Raw genomic sequence first — 24818 nt, 5'->3', positions numbered from 1 at the left:
TAGTTTGACGGGAGTTGCCAGTCAGCGTTGATCTCAACGTGGGTCTGCCTTAGGGACTCCAGCTCCTCAGGGTTTACTCCTGAAGCCTCCCCCATGAGTGGGTACAGCCACAAGGCAGCGGAGGTTTGAGATCAGAGTTTTCCTTCTCCTAGATAAGCTGATGAGCCCCATCTGCTCAAAGCGATTGGTTTTACGGCGCCAGTAACCCACCTTTGCCCCTTCTCCTGTGAGTAGAAACGGTTCCGATCGGGCTTAGTAGCTAAGCTACATGTGCAGGCCAGGAGCTGGACTTGGTTGTCAGAGGCAACTAATAAGTAGTGGGAGCTCGTCTCCATTACCATCCCCGGCTATAACAACCTTAAGGAACGACCAATTAATAATGTTGGAAATATCTTTACTATGAACATCCCAGACTACTAGGCTTCAAACCCTGATTATATCACACTTGTATAAACAACACTACGTAAAAACAATCCAATATTAAACATTGATAGTAAACTCAAATACCATTTATAAATTTGCTGACCATACAACCATTGTTGGGAGAATCTCAGGTGGTGACGAGAGGGCGTGCAGGAGAGATATGCCAACTAGTGGAATGGTGCCACAGCAACAACCTGGCACTCAATATCAGTAAGATGAAAGAGCTGATTGTGGACTTCAGGAAGGGTAAGATAAAGGAACACATACCAATCCTCAGTGGAGAGAGTGAACAGCTTCAAGTTCCTGGGTGTCAAGATCTCTGAGGATCTAACCTGGTCCCAACATATCTATGTAGTTATAAAGAAGGCAAGACAGCACCTACACTTTATTAGGAGTTTGAAGAGATTTGGCATGTCAACAAATACACTCAAAAACTTTTATAGTTGTACCATAGAGAGCATTCTGACAGGCTGCATCACTGTCTGGTATGGGGGGGGGGCTACTGCACAGGAATGAAAGAAGCCGCAGAGGGTTGTAAATCTAGTCAGCTCCATCTTGGACACTAGCGTACAAAGTATCCAGGACATCTTTAGGGAGCGGTGTCTCAGAAAGGCAGCATCCATTGTTAAGGACCTCCAGCACCCAGGGCATGCCCTTTTCTCACTGTTACCATCGGGAAGAAGGTACAGAAGCCTGAAGACACACACTCAGCGATTCAGGAACAGCTTCTTCCCCTCTGCCATCCGATTCTGAAATGGACATTGAATCTTTGGACACTACCTCACTTTTTAAAAAATATACATTATTTCTGTTTTTGCACGTTTTTAATTGATTCAATATATGTAATTGATTTACTTGTTTATTGATTATTTTTATTTTATATATTATTTTTTTCTCTGATAGATTATGTATTGCATTGAACCGCTGCTGCTAAGTTAACAAATTTCACGTCGCATGCCAGTGATAATAAACCGGATTCTGATTCTGATTGAGTGTCCATGGGTACAGAAGCCATGTACTAATGAGCAATAAATTGTAATTAACTTCATTCTCATAATATTACCTACATGTTTTACAGCAACATGACAGGATAGATGCAGGGACATAAAACATTGCTAATTTGTTAATCAGAATTACCTAAAGCAGCAGCCCAGAGTGGGCCTGTGACATCAGAACTCAAAGGGTTAGAACACAGAACATGTCACATAGAACATAGAACATAAATCAGCACAGTACAAGCCTTTCAGCCCATGATGATGTGCCAATCTGTTAAGCTACTCTAAAATCAAGCTAACCCCTCCCTCCCACATAACCCTCCTTATTTCTTTCATCCATGCGCCTATCTAAAAGTCTCTAAAAATGTCCCTGATGTATCTGTCTTTATCACCACCCTTGGTAGGGGTTTCCCACACCCACCATTCTCTGTATTAAAAAAACTTATGTCTGGCATCTTTCAATCTCTTTAAAATTCTGTGCCCCCCCGCCCCGCCGTACATATCACAAGTCCTGGTTATGCAACCACTGACGCCAGGCGGGTAACCTCTGAAGAGTATTGATAATGGCTGGGGTCACCCGTCTTGTAAAGACACTGCCCAGAAGGAGGCAATGGCAAACAACTTCTGTAGAACTTGCCAAGAACTATCATGGTCATAGACCGTGATCACCCACATCATACGACACGGCACATAATGACGATGATGGTATTAGCCATTTTCACTCTGGGCAAATGTCTCTGGTTCTCCACTCGATTTATGCCTATTATCATCTTGGACGTCTCTACTAAGTCACCTCTCATCCTCCTTCCCTCCAAAGAGCAAAAAGCTCTCTCAATCTGTCCTCATAAGACAAGCTTTCTAATCCAGGCAAAGTCTCCTCTGCACCCTCTTTAAAGCTTCCACATCCTTCCTCTAATGAGGCAACCAGACTGAACACAGTACTCCAAGTGTGGTCTGACCAGGGTTTTATAGAGCGGCAGCCTAACCTCGTGGCTCCTGAAGCCCAACATACCAAGGTCCAAGGATTCCGGATAGCTGCAGCACAGGACGATTTGGCGGTGAAGATTGCTATGGGATACAGTGGGTGCCACCGCATGTTATGGAGAGCTTGCATTACTCAAAATCATCCATAGAACATTGAGCAGGACATAACAGAAACAGGCCCTTCAGCCCACAATGTTGCGCTCATGACACCCAATTCTGCATATTCATGTGTCTGTCTCAGAATATCTCTGTCGTATCTGCCTCTACCATCACCCCAGGCAGCACATTCCTGGCAACCACCACTGTCCGGGTAAGAAAACTTGCTCCTCACATTTGCCCCTTTGAATTTTCTCCCTTTCACCTTAAATGCACGCCCTCTGGTTCTAGACACTTCAACCCTGGGAAACAGGTGCTGTCTACTCTCTCAATCTTACAAACATTTATTAGATCTCTCCCCAGCCTCTGCGGCTCTAGGGAAAACAATCCAAGGTTGTCCAACCATTTTTTATAGTACGTGATCGCTGATCCATGCAGCATCCTGGTCAACCCTCCGCAAAGCCTCCTTGTAGTGGAGCCACCAGAACCGTATGAAATACTCCAGATGCGGCTGAACCAGAATTTTATAAAGCTGAAACATAGCTTCCTGACCTTCAAACTCAGCGCCTTGAATAATAAAGGCAAGCATGCAGACGCCTTCCCTACTGCTCGAGCAACACGTCCAGCCACACAGGTGGTAGGGAAACACCATGGTGGCCATCTATTGTGTGTACTCCACTGCCATCCTGTGGCAGCCCTGGGTAATTACAATAGCAGAATATTCCCCTGAAGATTATTGTTATTTGTCACATGTGCATTGAAACATTGAAACGCCCAGTGAAATGCATCATTTGTGTCAACAACAAACAGTCTGGGGTCTAGCAAGACAGCTAGTGTCACTATACTTCCAGCGCCAACATAGCACGCCCACAATTCACTAACCCTAACCCATACGTCTTCAATCTCAAACAACAGGAATTCTGCAGATGCTGGAAATTCAAGCAACACACATCAAAGTTGCTGGTGAACGCAGCAGGCCAGGCAGCATCTCTAGGAAGAGGCGCAGTCGACGTTTCAGGCCGAGACTCTTCGTCAGGACTAACTGAAGGAAGAGTGAGTAAGAGATTTGAAAGTTGGAGGGGGAGGGGGAGATCCGAAATGATAGGAGAAGACAGGAGGGGGAGGGATGGAGCCAAGAGCTGGACAGGTGATAGGCAAAAGGGGATACGAGAGGATCATGGGACAGGAGGTCCGGGAAAAAAGACGGGGGGGGTGACCCAGAGGATGGGCAAGAGGTATATTCAGAGGGACAGAGGGAGAAAAAGGAGAGTGAGAGAAAGAATGTGTGCGTAAAAATAAGTAACAGATGGGGTACGAGGGGGAGGTGGGGCCTTAGCGGAAGTTAGAGAAGTCGATGTTCATGCCATCAGGTTGGAGGCTACCCAGACGGAATATAAGGTGTTGTTCCTCCAACCTGAGTGTGGCTTCATCTCTACAGTAGAGGAGGCCGTGGATAGACATGTCAGAATGGGAATGGGATGTGGAATTAAAATGTGTGGCCACCGGGAGATCCTGCTTTCTCTGGCGGACAGAGCGTAGATGTTCAGCAAAGCGGTCTCCCAGTCTGCGTCGGGTCTCGCCAATATATAAAAGGCCACATCGGGAGCACCGGACGCAGTATATCACCCCAGTCGACTCACAGGTGAAGTGTTGCCTCACTTGGAAGGACTGTTTGGGGCCCTGAATGGTGGTAAGGGAGGAAGTGTAAGGGCATGTGTAGCACTTGTTCTGCTTACACGGATAAGTGCCAGGAGGGAGATCAGTGGGGAGGGATGGGGGGGACGAATGGACAAGGGAGTTGCGTAGGGAGCGATCCCTGCGGAATGCAGAGAGAAGGGGGGAGGGAAAGATGTGCTTAGTGGTGTGATCCCGTTGGAGGTGGCGGAAGTTACGGAGAATAATATGTTGGACCCGGAGGCTGGTGGGGTGGTAGGTGAGGACCAGGGGAACCCTATTCCTAGTGGGGTGGCGGGAGGATGGAGTGAGAGCAGATGTACGTGAAATGGGGGAGATGCGTTTAAGAGCAGAGTAGATAGTCTTCAATCTCTTTACCTTTAGCTGGTCCATGCTGTCCAAGATTCCCAGCGAAGCTTGTCCCATTTGCCCACCTTTGGCACATATCAGTCTAAACCTTTCCTATCCACGTACCTTTTAAATGTTGTTAATGTACCTGCCTCAACAATTCGTCTGGCAGCTCACCAGTCTCTGGGTAAATCATTCTTTCCTTTCGTTATCTTTCAAGCTACTCAGCACGACTAGAGATCAGGCCTGAACTTACCTCAACGAAGTCCTTCCGGGGCCTGTGGTTCCTCACCATGGTGGACAGGGTGACAAGCAGAACCACAGTGAACAGGGTCACACTGAGAACAATGAACCACACATGGTCAACACCTGTTGGGAGTAAAAGAGGGGGGAGTTAGTGGAGTGAGCACAGAAACAGGCCCTTCGGCCCATCAAATGTGTACTGACCATCAAGCTAATCCCGTTCTATTCCCTACGCATTCCATCAGCTCCTGCACAACCCACCAGTCTGTATGTCTTGGGGATGTGGAAGGGAACTGCTGAGCGTTGAAATTTCAAAACATTAAACTAATTCAAAGGAAGACACGGGAGTCCAGGAATTGGTGTCTGTTGGATCTCCGTCTATCTTCTGATCCTTAGGGTTCTTCCAGAAGTCTGGAATGATGAGTAGTTTTAATTCGAAGACTTGTTTATTTTAGAGTGCAATACAGGCGGACAAAGAATGTATGAGGGCCATGGCAAGGGAGATTGGGAGATCCAGAGTTAATCTTTAGGGTGGTACCGGAGCAGAGCAGTGAGCACCAGGTGAGCACCAGCAATCACCATCAGCATTTGATTCCTGAGTATGTCTGTAAGGATTGGACAAGATTGGACTCATAAGCCACTTGAGAGCCCATAAGTAGATCAACAGAATGAAGACTATCATCCTCGACCTCAAGGGATAGCCATGACAATGTCTGTAAGGAGTCTGTACATTCTCCATGTAACTGTGTGAGGTTCCTCCAGGTGCTCCAGTTTCCTCCCACAGTCCAAAGACATGGGGTTAGGGCTAGTGGGTTGTGAGAAGACTATGTTGGCACCAGAAGCAGGCCTTGGTGAGACCACACCTGGAGTATTGTGTGCAGTTTTGGTCCCCTAATCTGAGGAAAGACATCCTTGCCATAGAGGGAGTACAAAGGAGGTTCACCAGATTGATTCCTGGGATAGCGGGACTTTCATATGAAGAAAGACTGGATGAACTGGGCTTGTACTCGTTGGAATTTAGAAGATTGAGGGGGGATCTGATTGAAACGTATAAGATCCTAAAGGGATTGGACAGGCTAGATGCAGGAAGATTGTTCCTGATGTTGAGGAAGTCCAGAACGAGGGGTCACAGTTTGAGGATAAAGGGGAAGCCTTTTAGGACCGAGATGAGGAGAAACTTCTTCACATAGAGAGTGGTGAATCTGTGGAATTCTCTGCCACAGGAAACAGTTGAGGCCAGTTCATTGGCTATATTTAAGGGGGAGTTAGATATGGCCCTTGTGGCTACGGGGGTCAGGGGGTATGGAGGGAAGGCTGGGGCGGGGTTCTGAGTTGGATGATCAGCCATGATCATAATAAATGGTGGTGCAGGCTCGAAGGGCCGAATGGCCTACTCCTGCACCTATTTTCTATGTTTCTATGATACTTGTGGGCTGCCCCCAGCACATCCTCAGACTGTGTTGGCCGTTGATGTAAACGATGCATTTCACTGTGTGTTTCAATGTAAATGTGATTAACAGCATTAATCATTGAAAGTGGTATCCATAATTAAGGACCCTCACCACCTAGACCAGGGATACCCAACCTGGGCTTCAGGGACGCTAGGTTAATGATAGGGGACCATGGCATTATAAAAGGTTAGGAACCTCTCTTAATCTAGGAGATGCCCCCTTCTCATTACGACCTTCACAGAGAAGGTGCAGGAGGCTAAAGATGCACATTCAACATCTTAGGAAGAGCTTCTTGCCCTCCGCCATCAGATTTCTGAATGCACAATGAACACTACCTCACTATTTTCCTCCTTTTCTTGTACTAGGGATAGTCAGCATGGCTTTGAAAGGGGTAGGTCGTGCCTCGTGAGCCTAATTTAATCCTTTGAGGAAGTGACAAAACAGAACATTAAAGATGTTGTGTAAAGAATGTGATGTATATGGATCTTAGTAAAGCATTTGACAAGGTTCCTCATGGTAGGCTCATTTAGAAAGTCAAGAGGCTTTAGGAAAAGTTGGCAGTGTAGACTCAGAATAGGCTTGCCCATTGAAGGCAGAGGATGGTTGTAGATGGAGCATTTTCTGCCTGGAGGTGGGTGACCAGTGGTGTTCCGCAGGGATCTGTTCTGGGACCCCTGTCTTTAGTGGTTTTTATAAGTGACTTGGATGAGGAAGTGGAAGTGCAGGTTAGTGAGTTTGCAGATGACATGACAGTTGGTGGTTTTGAGGATGGTATAGAAGGTTGCCGTGGGTTACAAAGGGACATGGACAGGATGCAAAGCCAGCATGTGTTGTGACAGGTGGAGCTCAATCCAAACAGCTGTACAGTGACTCAGTTTGGAAGGTCAAATTTGAAAGGAGAATACATGGTTAATAGTTGGATTCTTGTGGAGAAATAGAGAGATCTGGGGGTTCATGTCCACAAATCCCTCAAAGTTGCCATGCAGGTTGATAGAGTGGTTAAGAATGTGTATGGTGTGTTGGCAATTCATCAGTCCGAGGACTGAGTTCGAGAGCCATGAGGTAATGTTGCAGTTCTATAAAACTCTGGTTAGACCACACTTAAGAGAATTGTGCTCAGTTCTGGTCCCCTCACTATAGGAAGGATGTAGACATTTTAGAGAGGGTGCAGAGGAGATTTACAAGGATGCTGCCCAGATCAGAGAGCAGGTACTACAAGGAAAGATTGAGTAAGCTAGGGCTTTCCTCCTGGCAGAGGAGGATGAGAGGCGTACAAGATGATAAGAGGCCTACTGTAGGTCGAGTAGACAGCCAGAGACTTTTCCCCAGGGCAGAATGGATAACACAAGGGGCTGTGAGTTTCCTCTGGGTGCTCCAGCCTCCTCCCAATATAGGTTAGTAGCTTGAGTGATCATCATAAATTATCCTGTGATTATGCTAAGGTGGGGGTTCCTCACGTTTTTATGCTACTGACCCCTACCATTAAGAGAGGGGTCTGTGGACCCCGGGCTAGAATTAAATGAGGGTGGTGAGGTTGGCGGGCAATGCAGCTTGAAAGGCCAAAAGGGCCTATGCCACACCACATCTCGATAAACAAATAAACAGACATAAATAAATAAATGATACATCAACAAACAAATAAACACATAACTTTAAGGTGTTGGGGGGAAAGTAGAGAGGGGTTGTTGGATGTAGGCCCTTTACACAGAGAGTGCTGGGTGCGTGGAACGTACTTCCGGGGGTGGTGTAGAGGCAGGTACATTGGGGACATTTAAGAAACTCTCTTACATAGGCGCACGGATGATTGAAAATGGAGGGCTCTGTGGGTGGGAAGGGTTAAATTGATTTTGGAGTGGGTTAAAATGTCGGCAAAACATTCACGGGCCAAGGGGACTGTACATTTTCTCACCGCTACAGACAGAAGTTCCCATCTGCTTCAAAAGGGCAGCAATTATACCAGTGCCCAAGAAGAGCAGCGTGAGCTGCCTTAATGACTATCGACCAGTAGCGCTCACATCTGCGGTGATGAAGTTCTTTGAGAAGTTGGTCATAACTAGACTGAACTCCTGCCTCAGCAAGGACCTGGACCCACTGCAATTTGCCTATCGCCACAATAGGTCAATGGCAGACACAATCTCAATGGCTCTCCACATGACCTTAGATCAGCTGGACAATATAAATACCTACGTCAGGATGCTGGTCGTTAACTATAGCTCAGTGTTTAACATCATCATTCCACAGCCCTGACTGATAAGCAACAGAACCTGGGCCTCTGTACCTCCCTCTGCAATTGGATCCTCGACTTCCAAACTGGAAGACCACAATCTGTGCCGATTGGTGATAATATCTCCTCCTTGCTGACGATCAACGCTGGCACACCTCAGAGCTGTGGCTTAGCCCACTGCTCTACTCTCTCTATCCCCATAACTGTGTGGCTAGGCATAGCTCAAATGCCATCTGTAAATTTACTGATGATACAACCATTGTTGGTAGAATCTCAAATGGAGACGAGAGGGTGTACAGGAGTGAGATATGCCAACTAGTTGAGTGGTGTCACAGCAACAACCTGGCACTCAATGTCAGTAGGTTGAAAGAGCTGATTGTGGACTTCAGGAAGGGCAATGGAACATGAACCAACCCTCATCGAGGGGTCAGAAGTGGAGAGAGTGAGCAGTTTCAAGTTCCTGGGTGTCAAGATCTCTAAGGATCTAATCTGATCCCACCATATCGATGCAGCTATAAAGACAGCGACTATGCTTCATTAGGAGTTTGAAGAGATTTGGTTTGTCACCTAAAACACTCTAAAACTTTTATAGGTGTACCATGGAGAGCATTCTGACAGGCTGCGTCACTGTCTGGTATGGGGGGCACGGAGGCTACTGCACAGAAAGTTGTAAAATTAGTCAGCCTCCATAGTATTCAAGACATCTTCAAGGAGCGGAGCCTCAGAAAAGCGACATCCATTATTAGGGACCCCCATCACCCAGGACATGTCCTCTTCTCATTACTATCATCAGGTAGGAGGTACAGAAGCCTGAAGGCACACACTCAGCAATTCAGGAACAGCTTCTTCCCTCTGCCATCCAATTCCGAAATGGACATTGAACCCTTGGACACTACCTCACTTTTTTAAAATATATACATTACTTCTGCTTTTGGAATATTTTTAATCTATTTTATATATAGACTTAACGTAATTGATTTTTTTTTCTTTCAATATTATCATTGAACTGCCACTGCTAAGTTAACAATTTTCACGACACATGCTGGTGACAATAAACCTGATTCTGTGCTGTTCTGTTATGCGTTCTATTTATTTTTTATATGTATTTCTGATATGATGTATAATATTTTTATGTATTGCACCGTACTGCTGACGTAAAATAACAAATTTCACAACATCAAAGTTGCTGGTGAACGCAGCAGGCCAGGCAGCATCTCTAGGAAGAGGTACAGTTGACGTTTCGGGCCCAGACCCTTCGTCAGGATCAGCATCTGCAGATTTCCTCATGTTTGCAAAATTTCACAACATACTGTGATAATAAACCTGATTCCCTTACACAGTCAGGGAATTTCATTGCACCACGTGGTGTGTGTGACAATAAGCTAATCTGAAACTGAGTCACTCCAATTTCTTGATTTGTTCAGCCCTTAAAATTCCCCGTGTGGCCTGAACAGTTTCTTGTCAGATGAGCTGGTGCTGCCGGTGGGAGTCCTGATAAAGGGTCTCGGCCTGAAACGTCGATTATAAACCATCCTTACGTGAACATTGCCTTAACTCAAGCCTTACTGCAACTTCCACGTCCTCCAGCGACAAGGAAAAAATAATTTCTTCAGACTGCGATAGTATTTCATCAAGAAGTGTAAACGCATGCCTCCCGTACTTGGGTTGCGATTCACCACCAAAGTCAAATTCAAAGCAGTGTTTTTATCAAAGCACCCTGCGGACAACTACACGATCCACAGGGTCGTCACGAGTCGGTGGTGTCTGGTAGCATTCAACAGCAACACATAAACTACCATCAGATTCACAGACAAAAGGCTGGAGGAACGCAGCAGTCAGGCGGCGTCTATGTAGAACCTTTTATATGCCACGGACCCCTACCAGTATCTGAGGAGTTGTGGATCCCAGGTTGGGAACTCCTGATGTAGAGGCATAAAGAGCAAACGTTTTGGCCCGAGACCCTTCATCAGAACCGGAAAGGAATTTCCGCTTCTAGACACCTGGATTCTTTCTTCCTCTCCATAGACGCTGCCTGACCTGCTGAGTTCCTCCAGCATTTCGCGTGCGTTGCCCTGGATTTCCAGCATCTGCAGGATCCCCTGTGCTTAGGATCAGTTCCTGTGACAGCTCCTAGCAAAGCAGAAGTGAGAGTGGCCAAGACTGAACTCAGTCTCCTCCCGAAGCCGTGGAGAGTGATTGCACGTGGGTGGCACGGCAGAACGCAGTCACACGCAAGGCTGCTGACTCTGGACAACTCGTGTAGTCATACACCACAGAAACAGGCCTTTCAGCCCATCATGGGACAAAGAACCAAAGTGTAAAAGAAGACAAATTTGCAAGCAAACAAATATGCAAACCAGGCAATGACTGGAAGAATGAGTTATACTGATAATAATAATATTGCTCGCAGTTGTATCAGCTTTTACCCAATCCTAGTTGTCTCCCAAAAGGGGTCCCCTTGCCAGCAGAACGGACTCACCACTTTGCCACGAGGTCACCCTGTAGCAGGTCTGGAAGGAGCTCACGCTGTTCTCAGCCCGCACGCTTAAGGAGTACGGTCCTGGAGAAGCCGTGCTGTAGCTCAGGTTGTAGTTGCGCGAGTGCTCCAGGCGGACTGGCCGACACTTGCGGACGACGACGGGGGCGCAGTCCTGGGACAGCAGCCAGCAGATCTGCAGTGGCGGGCTGCAAGGGAATTGCAGATCAGAACCGGTTACCTCACCAAAGCTCACACCCACTCCCCTCTTTCACATCAGCTCTCTAACAAACAACTGGTGAAGTTAAATACAGCATTAAAGACTCCTTCCTGCTAATTTATGCAGATTGATAAAATCACAGTGACAGAACATACTTTTAAAATGATTAGAGGAAAGGGGGAAGTTAGGAAGTATTTTACACAGAGAGTGGTGGGTACAGGGAACACACTACCAGATGTGGTGGTGCAGGCAGATACATTAGAATATAGAACATAGAACCATACATCACAGTACAGACCTGTTGGCCCACAAAGTTATAATGCCCTTTTAACCTACTCTAAGACCAACCTAACCCTTCCCAGCCACATAGCCCTCCATTTTTCCATTCTCCATGTGCCTACCGAAGAGTTTCTTAGATGTCCCTAATGTATCTGCCGCTACCACCACCTCTGGCAGGGCGTTCCGTGCATCCTTTGCTCTCCCTGTGAAAAAACTACCTCTAGCATCCTGCCCAAAACTTTTCTCCAATCACCTTAAAATTACGCCCCCTCATATTAGCCATTTTTGTCCTGGGACAAAGTCTCTAGCTGTCCACTCGATCTGTGCCTCTTATCATCTTGAGAGGGACAATTAAAAGACCCTTAGGAAGGCACAAGGATGAATGTAAATGGAGGGCCATGTGTCAGACTGAGCTTGGAGCAGGTTAAAGGGTTGGCAGAACAATGTGGGCTGAAGGGCCTGTACTGTGCCCTGACATTCTCCATTCTATGTTTGTTATTGTCACATGTAGCGAAGTACACTGGAAAACTTTGTTTTGTATGTTGTCCATACAGATCATCTCATCACATCGGTGCATTGAGGTAGTACAAGGGAAAACAATAACAGAGTGCGGAATAAAGCGTCACAGTTACAGAGAAAGTGCGGCGCAGACAGACAATAGGGTGCAACAAGGTAGATTGTGAGGTCAAGAGTCCATCTTATTGTACTGGGGATCTGTTCATTAGTCTTATGACAGTGGGCTAGAATTTGTCCTTGGGCCTGGTGGTTGGACTTTTGTATCCTCTTCCCAGTGGGGTTGGGGAGGGGGAGAGAGAATGCCTGGGGTAGGTGGGGTCTTTGATTATACTGGCTGATTTACTGAGACAGTGAGAACGAGATGAGGCCACAATGGAGCAATTTACACAGTTTTATTCTCTTCTTTCGATGGAGAAGTTTGCATAGAGAGAATTCAATAGCTGCAGCCAGGAAGGTGTAGTCTGCCCAATGAGGATAGAGGGGACACACGGGTGACCCCCCGGTTGTGGTGTGGGGGCGGGGAGGGGGTGGTTTTGTTTCTAACATAAACTAAACCAGGAACAGAGGACACAGCCTCAGAACAGAGGGATGTCCATTTAGGCTGGAGATGGGGGGGAATTTCTTTAGCCGGAGAGTGGTGAATCTGTGGAATTCATTGCCACAGGCAGCTGTGGAGGCCAAATCTTCATGTACATTTAAGGCAGATTCTTTAAGACGTGAAGGAATATGGAGAGAAGGCAGGGGACTGGGGCTGAGACGGAAACGGATCAGCCATGATGAAATGGCGGAGCAGACTGGATGGGCCAAGTAGCCTAATTCTGCTCCTATATGGTCTGAGCGATTAAATGAATTGGTGATTTTTCGACCTCCTGAGGATTTGGCAAACTAGACCCTCGAGAGTGTCACTACGGCCGGGGTGGCGATCGCTGGGGGTGGACACCACGTCGAGGCCTGGTGGTGGAATACGAGTCCGTGCTTGGCTCTACTGCTCTGCGCCGATTAAAGCATCGAGCAGGATTAAAACCGTTGAGGCTGACAGTGGGAAACAAACAGCCGCCTGCCTGTGTTTGACCAGTCTCCATCTCTTCTCGCTATGGCTGTCTTGGGTCCCTCTCTCCACCGGGTTGGAAAGCAGTTTCCTCCCTGTGGCCATCAGCTTCCTGGACAGGCTTCGTTTGCCTCAGCAGCTGAGGAATGACTTTCAGGGACTCCCAGCTCATGGTCCTTCTGTGGATGTAACGAGGATCTTTCTAATAGTGAGGGAGTTCAGGAGCAGAGCACACAGCCTCAGAATAGAAGGCCATCCCTTAGAACAGTGATGAAGAATTTCTTTAGTCAGAGGATAGTAAATCTGTGGAATTCATTGCCACAAATGGCTGTGGAGGACAAGTAATTGGGTATATTTAAAGCAGAGGTCGATAGGTCCTTGAGATTAGACCACAAGATATAGGAGCTGAATTAGGCCATTTGGCCCGTCAAGTCTGTTCTGCGAGTTTGTAAGTTTGATGAGTAAATTTGTAAATTTGATTAGTAACGGCATCAAAAGTTATGGGGAGAAGGCAGGAGAATGGGGCTGAGAGGGATAATTACTGAGCCATGATGGAATAGTAGAGCAGACTCGATAGGCTGATTGGCATAATTCTGCTCCTATGATGCATGTGGTGTTGGGGAAAGAGCGGGAGAATGAAGCTGGCAGGGTTATCTAACTGACAGCTGTCAGGGTACAATGGGGCCAATTGTCAGGGCCATCAAACCTACAGCTAGTCTCCAACTAGTCTAATTTCAGCGTGGATTGGACCTATTCTAGCATCTGTAGCCCCAAATACCAACTTGCTCAGGCTCTTACCTGCCATTAACATGCAGCTGGAAATCGTGGACGTCACTTGCACGCTTGTCATCTGCGCGCTCGATCTCAATTGCCTTGATTGAATCTGGAATGAGGCAGATAAATGAAGATTGAGTGATGTGATGTGTTACTGTAATACTACAGTTCAAAGGTTTAAAGTACATTTATTATCACAGTATGTACACAGTATATAACTCTTGAGATTCATACTCCCAATGGCAGCCATGAAACGAAGAAACACCTAGGAACCCATTCAACACCCAATGTGCAAAAGAAAGAACAAATCACAAACAGCAGAAAGTGAGCAAATAACACACAGAATATTAAACTTCCAACTGCAGAGAAAGGACCTAGTGCTTTCCCGGCATATCTGACAAATAAACTCTTCACAGGCTTCTGGCCGGGTACTGTTAACAAATTTAACCAACGTTTCTATGACAAAATCTGCCATATTCATCAAGGATGATGCCTGGGCATGTCTAGTGCGGTGGTATTTATACCCCTATCGTCCATCCCTCCTGATTGGTTAGTCCTCATCCAATCAGGTTTCTGCTGTCCAGCCTTGATTACAATCAAATTCCAATTCTTACTTAGAGTGAGGCCTTTGTCTTTGTTACAATACTTTTTCTCTAGTTTTATTTCAATGGTTTCCTTTACCAGGAGGCCTCAAAAGCAATTGGCATGGCACAGTAGTTTGGTGCCATCGAAGCTGTTGTATTCACAACGGCCGTAGGATTGACTTCAACAATACAAAACTACTGTGCACACCATTGGCTTTTGGGACTGCCTGGTGAAGGAAGCCATTGAAATAAAACGTCGGTTAAAATCGTTATCTGTACCCAGCTGGAAGCCCAAGAAGAGTTTATTTGTTTCAACTGCAGGAGTGGCAGCCACCGAGTTAGTTCAGTTTAGCGCTCTGTCGATGACTACAGTCCACAACCACAGAGACTGTTTCACGCCATCCAAGTCCCTTTATGTGGGACCTTTCATTTCCAACCATCAAATCAAACTTTACAGAATTGAAGATTAACATGTCACAAGTACATAGGATCATAATAAGGATCTTGGCAGATTGGCCTCATGATGCAGTCACCACTATGCTTCACAGTAGGGTTAGTGTGTTTTTGGTGATGTGCGATGCTTGGCTTACACTAAACATAGCATTTAGTCTGATGGTCAAAAAGCTCAGCTTTGGTTTTATCAGACCATAGAACCTTCTTCCAGCTGATTTCAAAGTCTCCCACCTGCCTTCTGGCAAACTCTAACTGAGATTTCATGTCAGTTTTTTTTTTCAACAGTGACTTTCTCTCTGCTACTTTCCCATAGAGCTGTGACTGGTGAAGCACCCGATCAACAGTTGTTGTATGTGCAGTCTCTCCCATCTCAGTCACTGAAGCTTGTAACTCCTTCAAAGTTGTCATAGGTCTCTTGGTGGCCTCCCTCACTAGTCCCCTTCACGCACGGCCACTCAGTTTTTGAGAATGGCCTGCTCTAGGCAGATTCACAGCCGTGTCATATTCTTCCCATTTCTCAATGATTGACTTAACTCTAATCCAAGGGTTATTCAGTGACTTGGAAATTTTCTTGTATCCATCTCATGGCTTATGCTTTTCAAAAACCTTTTTGTGGAGTTGCTTGAAATGTTCTTTTGTCTTCATGGTGCTTATTTTGTTAGGATACTGACTCACCAGCAAATAGACCTTCCAGGTACAGGTGTATTTTTACTACAATCAATTGAAACACCTTGACTGTATATAGGTCTCCAAACCAGAACTCCATTCAACTAATTATGTGACTTCTAAAGCCAATTGGCTGTACCAGTGATGATTTGACGTGTCATATTAAAGGAGGAGGGGCTGAATACTTATGAAATCAATTACTCTGTGTTTTATATCTGTAATTAATTTAGATCACTTCATAGAGATCTATTTTCACTTTGATACAAGGTGTCTTTTTCTGTTGATTAGTGTTAAAATAGACAAATTAGATCCACTGTGATTCAATGTTGTAAAACAATAAAACATGAAAACTTCCAAAGGGTGGTGAATATTTTTATAGGCACTGTAATAAAATTAAATTGTTAAATTAAATAAGTAGTACAAAAATGGAAGTTTAAAAAAAGCAGTGAGGTAGTGTTCATGGATTCAATGTCCATTCAGAAATCGGATGGCAGAGGGGAAGAAGCTGTTCCTGAATTGTTGAGTGCGTGCATTTAGGCTTCTGTACCTCCTTCCTGATGGTAACAATGAGAAGAGGACATGTCCTGGGTGATGGGAGTCCTTAATAATGGGTGCCGCCTTTCTGAGGCATCGCTTTTGAAGATGTCCTGGATACTACAAAGGCTGGTGCTCATGATGGAGCTAACTAAGTTTACAACTCTCTGCAGCTTATTTCGATCCTGTGCAGTAGCCACCAACCCCATACTAGATGGTGATGCAGCCACTTCGAATGCTCTCTGGGCAGCCCACAAGTATAAACACACATTCCAGTGCTAATATAGCATGCCCCAATATTTGACAGAACATGTGACCAGCATATAGCAAGCAACAACAGCAAAACAAACCCCTTTACCACCCCCAGTCCCCCTCCCCAACTCAAACTTGTGTCTGAGAACAAAGGTTCACCTTCTGCATTGGTTTTGCTTCACCGTGGGACATAGCTCAATAGGGTGCTAAGGAGACCCAACGTTACCTAGAAGGCTCAGTGTGGCACCGAAGATGCCAGTCTTCCTCCGGGAGCGGCTGAGGGACGCAAAGACGTCAACATGAGCTTGGTAAACGCCTGCCTTTGAGTAGACGTGGAATACATTTGAATCATTTGTGACAGCTCTCTCCCTGTGTGAAGTTAAAGAATAAAAACACATGTCACAGAGCACCACAGCACAGAAACAGGCCCTTCTGCCCATCTAGTCCAAGCTGGATTGTTACTTTGCCGAGTCTCATTGATCCAGACCTGGACGATGTACCTCCATACCTCACCCGCCCAGGTACTTATCCAAACTTCTCTTAAATGTTGCAATCAAACCCACATCCACTACTTCCATTGACAGCTTGTTCCACACTCACACCACCTTCTGAGTGAAGAAGGTTCCCCTTTCACCTTTCACCCTTAACCCATTACCTCTAGTTCTAATCTCACTCTACTTCAGTGGAAAAAGCCTACCTATACCCCTCATAATTTTGTATCATCATCATTTTGTACCATGTCGAACAACATAGACGATCAAGGTCTCATAACCGTGAATGTTCTTGGCAAATTTTTCTGTAGAAGTGGTTTGCCATTGCCTTCTTCTGGGCAGTGTGTTTACAAGACGAGTGACCCCAGCCATTATCAATTCTCTTCGGAGATTGTCTGCCTGGCGTCGGTGGTCACATAACCAGGGCTTGTGATATGCACCAGCTGCTCATATGACCATCCACCACTTTCTCCCATGGCTTCACATGACCATGATCGGGGCTAAGCAGGAGGGAAGTGTTAGATTGATCTCGGAGTAGGTTAGGAGGTTGGCACAATATTGAGAACCTTAGTGCCTACATTGTACTCCACTGTTCTACGTTCTATGTTTCTCCAGACTCAACACACAGGGAAGGGACATGAACTCACCCATCTCCAAAGTGCCAACGGTAGTGGAACGACGCGGTGTTGAAGTATCCGCTGGGGTCGTAGAGGATGAATGAGATTTTTGTTCGTGTGTTTGTGGCCAGTTCATACCCATTGGTCAAAGAAGTGACACTTCTGTTCGTTTGTGTCAATGAAACAGTTCCCATTACAGAGTCTGCATCAAGAAAGGAAATTAGATCTGATATTCAGCAGTAGCACAAACCGATGCCGAAGATTTCTTAAAAATTTTTGACCGCTAACTGAGAATAAATGCATCATTAGACAACTTCCATTATTGATGCTGTTTAACCATATGATAAAAATTGTTTATAATTCTAACAACAAAATCTGCTGGAAATACTCAGCAGGTCACAAAAGGATGCACTTGAATTCGAGAGGGACCAATATTCTTGTGGGCAGCTTTACTAGAGTAGTTGAGAGTGGTTTAAACTAATATGGCAGGGAGATGGGAACCAGTATGATAGAGCTGGGGATGAGCCAGCAGGTTTATAAGTAGATGATAGACAGGAAGGACAAGCCAGTGATTGGGTACAAATGCAGACAGAGCAAAGAGTTAAATTGTACCACAGAGGCAAAATTCAAAAGGGTGAAAAATGCAGGACTGAAGGTGCTGTATCTAAATGTACATAGTATTTGGAATAAGGTGGATGAACGCGTGGTGCAATTAGACATTCGTTGGTATGATGTTGTGGGCATCACTGAATTGTGGCTGGGATCGTAACATCAAAGGATATACTTTGTATTGAAAGAAGAGGCAGGAAGGCATAGGTGGTGATGTGGCTCTGTTGGTAAGAGGAGACATAGGGTTAGAGAATGTTGAATCTTTGTAGGTGGAGTTTAGAAACTGCAAGGGTAAAAAAGAACATTATGGGAATCATATATCGGCCTCCAAATCATAGCCAAGATGTGGGGTTGAGATTGCAAAGGGAGCCGGAAAGGACATGTAATAAGGGTAATGTCACAATTATAATGGGGGACTTTAATATGGGGGATTGGGAAAATCAGGTTGGTGTCAGAACACAGGTGAGGGAATTTGTTGAATGCCTTTTTTATTTTTATAGGCATCCGTTAGTCTCATGAGACCATGGATTTGCACCTTGGAAGGTTTCCAGGACGCAGGCCTGGGCAAGGTTGTATGGAAGACCGGCGGTTGCCCATGCTGCAAGTCTCCCCTCTCCATGCCATCGATGTTGGCCAAGGGAAGGGCACTAGGTCCGATACAACTTGGCACCGGTGTCGTCACAGAGCAATCTGTGGTTAAGTGCCTTGCTCAAGGACACAACACGCTGCCTCAGCTGAGGCTCGAACTAGTGACCTTCAGGTCACTGGACCGATGCCTTAACCACTTGGCCACACGCCTACGAGATGGCTTTTTAGAGCAGCTTGCCCTTAAGCCTACTAGGGGAAAGGCTATCTTAGACTGGGTGTTGTGTAATAACCCAGATTTTATTAGTCAGCTTAATAGAAAGGAACCCTTAGAAAGATATGATCATATTATGATTGAATTTATACTACAATTTGAGAGAGAGAAGCATGTCTCATGTATCAGTATTGCAATGGAATAAAGGGAATTAATGAGGCATGAGAGAGGAGCTTGCCCAACTGGATTGGAGGGGGATACTGGCAAGGATGACGGCAGAGTAGAGATGGCTGAAGTTTCTGGGAATATTTCACAATGCGCTGGATAGATATATCCCACAGAAGAAGAAATTCTCAAGTGACAGGGGCAGGCATCCGTGGTTGACAAGGGAAGTTAAGGACTGCATTAAAGTCAAAGAAAGAGCATATAAGGTAGCAAAAATGAGCGAGAAGTTGGATGTTTGGGAAGTTTTTAAAATCCAACCAAAGGCAACTAAAAAAGCTATAAGAAGGAAAAAAGGTGAAAACTTAGGGCAAACTAGCCAAAAGTATAAAGCAGGATACCAAAAGTTTTTTTTTTTTGGTTCTATAAAGAGTAAGAGGAAGGTGAGAGTTGATATTGGCCCACTGGAAAATAATGCTGGTGAGGTAGTAATGGGGGACAATGAAATGACAGATACACTTAATGAGTACTTTGCATCAGTCTTCACTGTAGAAGACACTAGCTGTATACCACAGGTCCATGAGTGTCAGGGAGCAGGAGTGAATGTCATTACTATTGCAAAGAAAAAAGTGCTGGGCAAACTGAAAGTTCTTAGGGTGGATAAGTCATCTGGACCTGATGGACTTTATCCCAGAGACCTGAGAGAGATTGCTGAAGAGATAACGGATGCATTGGTCATGATCGTTCAAGAATCACTTGGTTCTGGCATGGTCCCGGAGGACTGGAAAATTGCAAAGGTCACTCCACTCTTTAAGAAGGGAGGAAGACAAAAGAAAGGAAATTAAAGGCCAGTTAGCCTAACTTCAGTGGTTGGGAAAGTGTTGGAGTCTATTATTAAGGATGAAGTTTCAAGGTAATTGGAGACTAATGTTAAATATGTCAAAACCAGCATGGTTTCTGTGAAGGGAAATCTTGCCTGACGAATCTTTTAGAGTTCTTTGAGGACGTAACCAGCAGAGTGTTCAAAGGAGAGGCGGTGGATGTCATTTACTTGGATTTCAAAAGGCGCCACACATGATAAGGTACCACACGTGAGGCTGCTTAACAAGATAAAATCCTACAGCATTACAGAAAATAGACTGGCATGGATACAGGAATGGCTGACAGCCAGGAGGCAGCGAGTGGGAATAAAGGGGGCCTACTCTAGTTAGTTGCCAGTGACTAGTGGTGTTCCTCAGGGATCAGTATTGGAACCACTACTTTTCAAATTGCTTGTCAATGATTTAGATAGTGGAATTGATGGCTTTGATGCAAAGTTTGCAGATGATATGAAGATAAGTGAAGGGGTAGGTAGCGCTAAGGAATTAATATGATTGCAGAGAACTTAGACAAATTGGAAGAATGGGCAAAAAAGTGGCAGATGGAATACAGTGTTAGGAAACGTATGAGGTCTGTCTTGCGTTTCTGTGATATCATACCGGAGGAACATTGTATCGTTTTCTAATGCATGCATTTCTAAATGACAATAAACGAGGACTGAGTGTCCTCATAATCTAATCTAATCTAATGCATTTCGGTAAAAGGAACGATAGTGCAGACTATTATCTAAATGGGGAGAGAATTCAAACATCAGAGGTGCAGAGGGAATTAGGGGTTCCCGAGCAAGACTCCCAGAAGGTTAATTTACAGGTCGAAGTAAAGAAGGCAATTGCAATGTTGGCATTTATTTCAAGGAGAATAGAATATAAAAACCATGAGGTAATGTTGAGTCTTTATAAGACAATTGTCAGGCAGCACTTGGAGTATCGTCAACAGTTTTGGGGCCCCATGTCTCAGAAAGGATGTCTCGTCATTGGAGACAGTACAGAGGAGGTTCACTAGGATGATTCCGAGAATGAAGAGGTTAACATATGAGGAGCATTTGGCATCTTTGGGCCTGTACTCATTGGAATTTAGAAGAAAGTGGGGGGATCTCATTGAAACCTACCGAATGTTGAAAGGACTAGATAGGGTGGATGTGGAGAGGATGTTTCCTATGGTGGGTGTATCCAGAACTAGAGGGCACAGCCGCAAAATTGAGGGGTGACCTTTTAGAACAGAGGTGGGGGGGGTGGTTAGCCAGAGGGTAGTGAATCTGTGGAATGCTCTGCCACAGACTGCAGTGGAGGCCAATCCATGGGTATATTTAAAGTTGATAGTTTCCTGATTGGTCAGGGCATCAAAGGATATGGCGAGAAGGTAGGTGTATGGGGTTGAGTGGGATCCGGGATGGTCCATGATGGAATGGTGGACCAGACTCAATGGGCTGAATGGCCTAACTCTGCTCCTATGTCTTATGGTCTTATTTGGCCTAGCCTAATCATAGGACAATGTACAATGGCTATTTAATCAACTAGCCAGTACGTCTTTGGACTGTGGGAGGAAGCGAGAGCACCCGGAGGAAACCTAAGCTGTTTCGGGGAGAATGTACAAACTCCTTACAGGATTTAAAGTCCGAACTCGGACGCCCCGAGCTTTAATTGCGTTGCGTTACGCTAACCACTACGCCACATGCACATCGAAACATACAGTGAACCATTTTACTGAACCACCTACACACCCGATTGTGTGCGGGGTGGGGGGGGGGGCTGCAGCCGCAAGTGTCGCCACACATTCCGGCACCAAAGATGCCGGCCCACAATGCTCAACAAAAAAAACACACACACAGGACACGACAAGTCACAAAACAACAGCGAAACTATGGAGAGTACCCACACAAAATGCTGGAGGAACTCAGCAGGTCAGGCAGCGTCTATGGAGAGGAATAAACAGTCGACGTTTCGGGCCGAGACCCTTCATCCGGACAAAGGTCTCGGCCCGAAACATCAACTGTTTATTCATTTCCATAGACGCTGCCTGACCTGCTGAATTCCTCCAGCATTTTGTGTGCGTTGCTCTGGATTTCCAGCGCCTGCAGAATTGGCAGCGTTTTAAGGTGAAAGATTAGCGAGCTTGACTTGTATTTTTGAGCTAATATTATGGTAAAGTTATCTAAAAGATGGGTGTCAGATGTTTGGACAGGGGCGTAATTTCAGTGCTTGGCATAGGCGCTGTTTTCCGTAGATACGCCCCTGGGTAAAAGTTATTAGACTTGGTGCTGCAGGCAGCGGGCGCTTGGACTCTCTGCGGGAGACGCATCGGGGGCGGGCGGGTCGGTCGGTCGGTCGGTCGGTCTGAAGGTCTTCCCCTCACCCGTCACATGCAGAACTGTGGCCCCGCGTGCGAGCGAAGGACACCTCCGGCACTCCGCTCGGCTCACCCAGGCGCGGAGTCTGTAGAACCCCGGAGCCCGGCTGCGGACGACCAGGGTGCTGTTCAGCGCTCCCTCCGAGCGGCGCACGACGGAGAGCGGTCTCCGCAGGTCCCAGTGGAAGGCGAGAGAACGGGGAGAAAGTTGCGTCCCAGCCCTGTTTATCAGCCGGGCCTCCACCAAACCCTCTGCGCCTGTGGTGATGGGACTGTCGTTGCTCAGAACCAAGGAATAGAGCGAAGAACCTCCTGCAAAAACAGCGCGGGGAAAATGTGGGTTAAAATAACGAATATAATGACTGCAAAGCGCTCAGCGCGAACTAAAGCCCAGCTATTAAATGCAAACAGGTTGGTTGGAAGAGACCGCACTGATCGGGTTTCTGCTGAAACCAGGGGACGGTTCCTGAGTGTCGCGCACAAAATGCTGGAAGAATTCATGGACGCGACTGGCCGAATAGCCTGCTACTGTACCGTGTATCTCTACGATTGGTTAAGGAAGATCATTTACAATTCCCCTGTGGAGGGGGGTAACGAGTCGACGTTTCGGGTCGAGACCCCTCATCAGGACCTCAACCCACCGTCCCCCTCACCTGGTCTCACCTCACCTGCGCCCTTTCCCTCTCTCCCTCGCCTTCTTATTCTGGTTTCTGCCCCCTTCCATTCTAGTCCTCGGTCCGAAACGGCGAGTGTGTATTTCCCTCTATAGATACCGAGTGCCTTCAGCGTTTGGGGCGTAGAAGTTTTCCAACATCTTGTGTTAGGAAACATTTCCCCTCGGCTGCGGTTGAGGTCGCAACCTATTTCGCCTCCTCCATCCTAAATACAAGCCGAGCTTTTAATAAATCACACGGCGATTTGATCTCTCTCGGTGCGGGTCCACCTTTGCTCGTCTCCGCTCCTCACCTGCCGGCACTGCGGCGTTCAACAGGAACACGAGAGAGACAACGTTCATGGTTCCCGACCTGAGAGCTTCCAGCTCCGGACTGAGCGTTCCCAATTCTCGCCCAACATCAACCAGCCTCTGCACTTCCTATGCGTCATGATCCATCTGCCAGCCCACGCCAGCCTGTGCCGAACCGAAAGGGGAAGCCATCCTGTCCCTTTCCCTGTCTCTGTTCTACCAGGCAGCGCAACGTAACAGCTGGTAGAGGCGTTGTCCCCCCGCGTCCTAACCTCAGGGGTATTGGTATTGGATTATTATTGTCACATACTGTATATACAGTGAAAAAGTTCTCTTGTATCCTGTTTATACAGATCAAATCATTACATAGCGCATTGAAGTAGTACAATAAATATTCAAAGTAAATTATTATCAAAGTATGAATATGCTACTCTATATTACCTGAGATTCATTTTATTGCAGGCATTCACAGTAGAACAAAGAAACACAATGGAATCAATGAAAAAATATTGTATCATTTCTTAATGCATGCATTACTAAATGACAATAAAAGAGGACTGCGTGTCTTCATAATATAAACTACACAGAAAGACAGGCATATAACCAATGTGCAAAAGAAGACTAACTGCAAATACAACAAAAAGCAAAGGATGGATGGATAGATAAATAAACAAATAATATTGAGCTATGAGATATTGACAAGGGAAAACAATAACAGAGTGCAGAATTGAAGTGTTACGGTAACAGAGAAGGTGCAGTGCAGGCAAAGCAAGGTTGATGGATATCTTCTACCCTGCTGATTTAAGACTAAAGTAGTGTGCAGTGGAATCACTTGGGTCCAGTAAGGTGTTGTCTATTGGTGGGTCTTCAGTAGCTGTAGAGGCTGATTGACTATCTACATACTCTGAAAGGCATATAAACCGCGCAATCTTGCCCCCTTCACCACTTGCTGAACATGATAGGACTTAACCTGGGCTGTTGGGATGGATTCTCTTAATGGAGAGCACCCATTATTAGCTACAATTAACTAACCTACTAAACCACACATCAAAGGGACGTGGGAGCAAAGTGGAGCACTCTCGGAACCCACAAGGTGACAAAGAGAACATGTGAACTCCTGATGAAGGGTTTCGGCCCAAGACATCACCTGTCTATTCCCCTCCATAGATGCTGCCTGACCTGCTGAGTTTCTCTTGTATTTGATGTGTGTCACTCTGGATTTCCAGCATCTGCAGAATCGCTTGTGTTTGTGATTAGTATTGAAAAAAGATCTGGAAATATCAATAATCTGATTGTGTATGAATGGCCTGATTATTTTGGGCCCAGCCCCTTCATCAGGACGAAGGGTCTCTGACTGAAAGGTCAACAGTTTATTCCCGTCCATAGATGCTGCCCGACTTGCTGAGTTCCTCCGGCATTTTGGGTGATGCAACTCCAAGTTGACAGCACTGGAGGTCGGGATTGAACCCGGATCTCTGGCGCATTGGATCACAGAACAGACTGGAAGGGTCAAACAGCCGGCTCCTGCTCTTGTTGAAGTCTGCTTGCTCCTATCCTAGGGAGAGAGATAATAAGGCAGCCCCAATACCCCAGCAACACCATTCTCATGGGGTCAGACCTTTCAACACTGGCATTCCCACCACCAGGGTTCAAAGTAGATTTATTATTAAAGTATGTATATGTCACCTGAAATTTATTTTCTTGCAGGAGT

General features: G+C 46.0%; 1 protein-coding gene across 1 annotated transcript in view; it reads right to left on the bottom strand.

Annotated features, from left to right (window-relative positions):
* Window positions 1-23474, bottom strand: part of tmem130 (transmembrane protein 130) — a 30127-nt gene extending 6653 nt beyond the window's left edge. The window contains exons 1-7 of the mRNA XM_063057515.1: window positions 23110-23474; window positions 22150-22455; window positions 17379-17550; window positions 16467-16609; window positions 13776-13860; window positions 10918-11123; window positions 4777-4889 (exon numbers count right to left, since the gene is read on the bottom strand). Of these exons, the coding sequence (XP_062913585.1) occupies window positions 4777-4889; window positions 10918-11123; window positions 13776-13860; window positions 16467-16609; window positions 17379-17550; window positions 22150-22455; window positions 23110-23158 (1074 nt within the window). The 5' untranslated portion in view covers window positions 23159-23474. The remainder of the gene's footprint in view (window positions 1-4776; window positions 4890-10917; window positions 11124-13775; window positions 13861-16466; window positions 16610-17378; window positions 17551-22149; window positions 22456-23109) is intronic.
* Between the last annotated feature and the right edge of the window lie 1344 nt (window positions 23475-24818).

The sequence above is a fragment of the Mobula hypostoma genome, chromosome 9 (assembly GCF_963921235.1).
Source record: "Mobula hypostoma chromosome 9, sMobHyp1.1, whole genome shotgun sequence".
Lineage (NCBI taxonomy): Eukaryota > Metazoa > Chordata > Chondrichthyes > Myliobatiformes > Myliobatidae > Mobula > Mobula hypostoma.
This window is presented reverse-complemented; position numbering and strand designations above follow the sequence as displayed.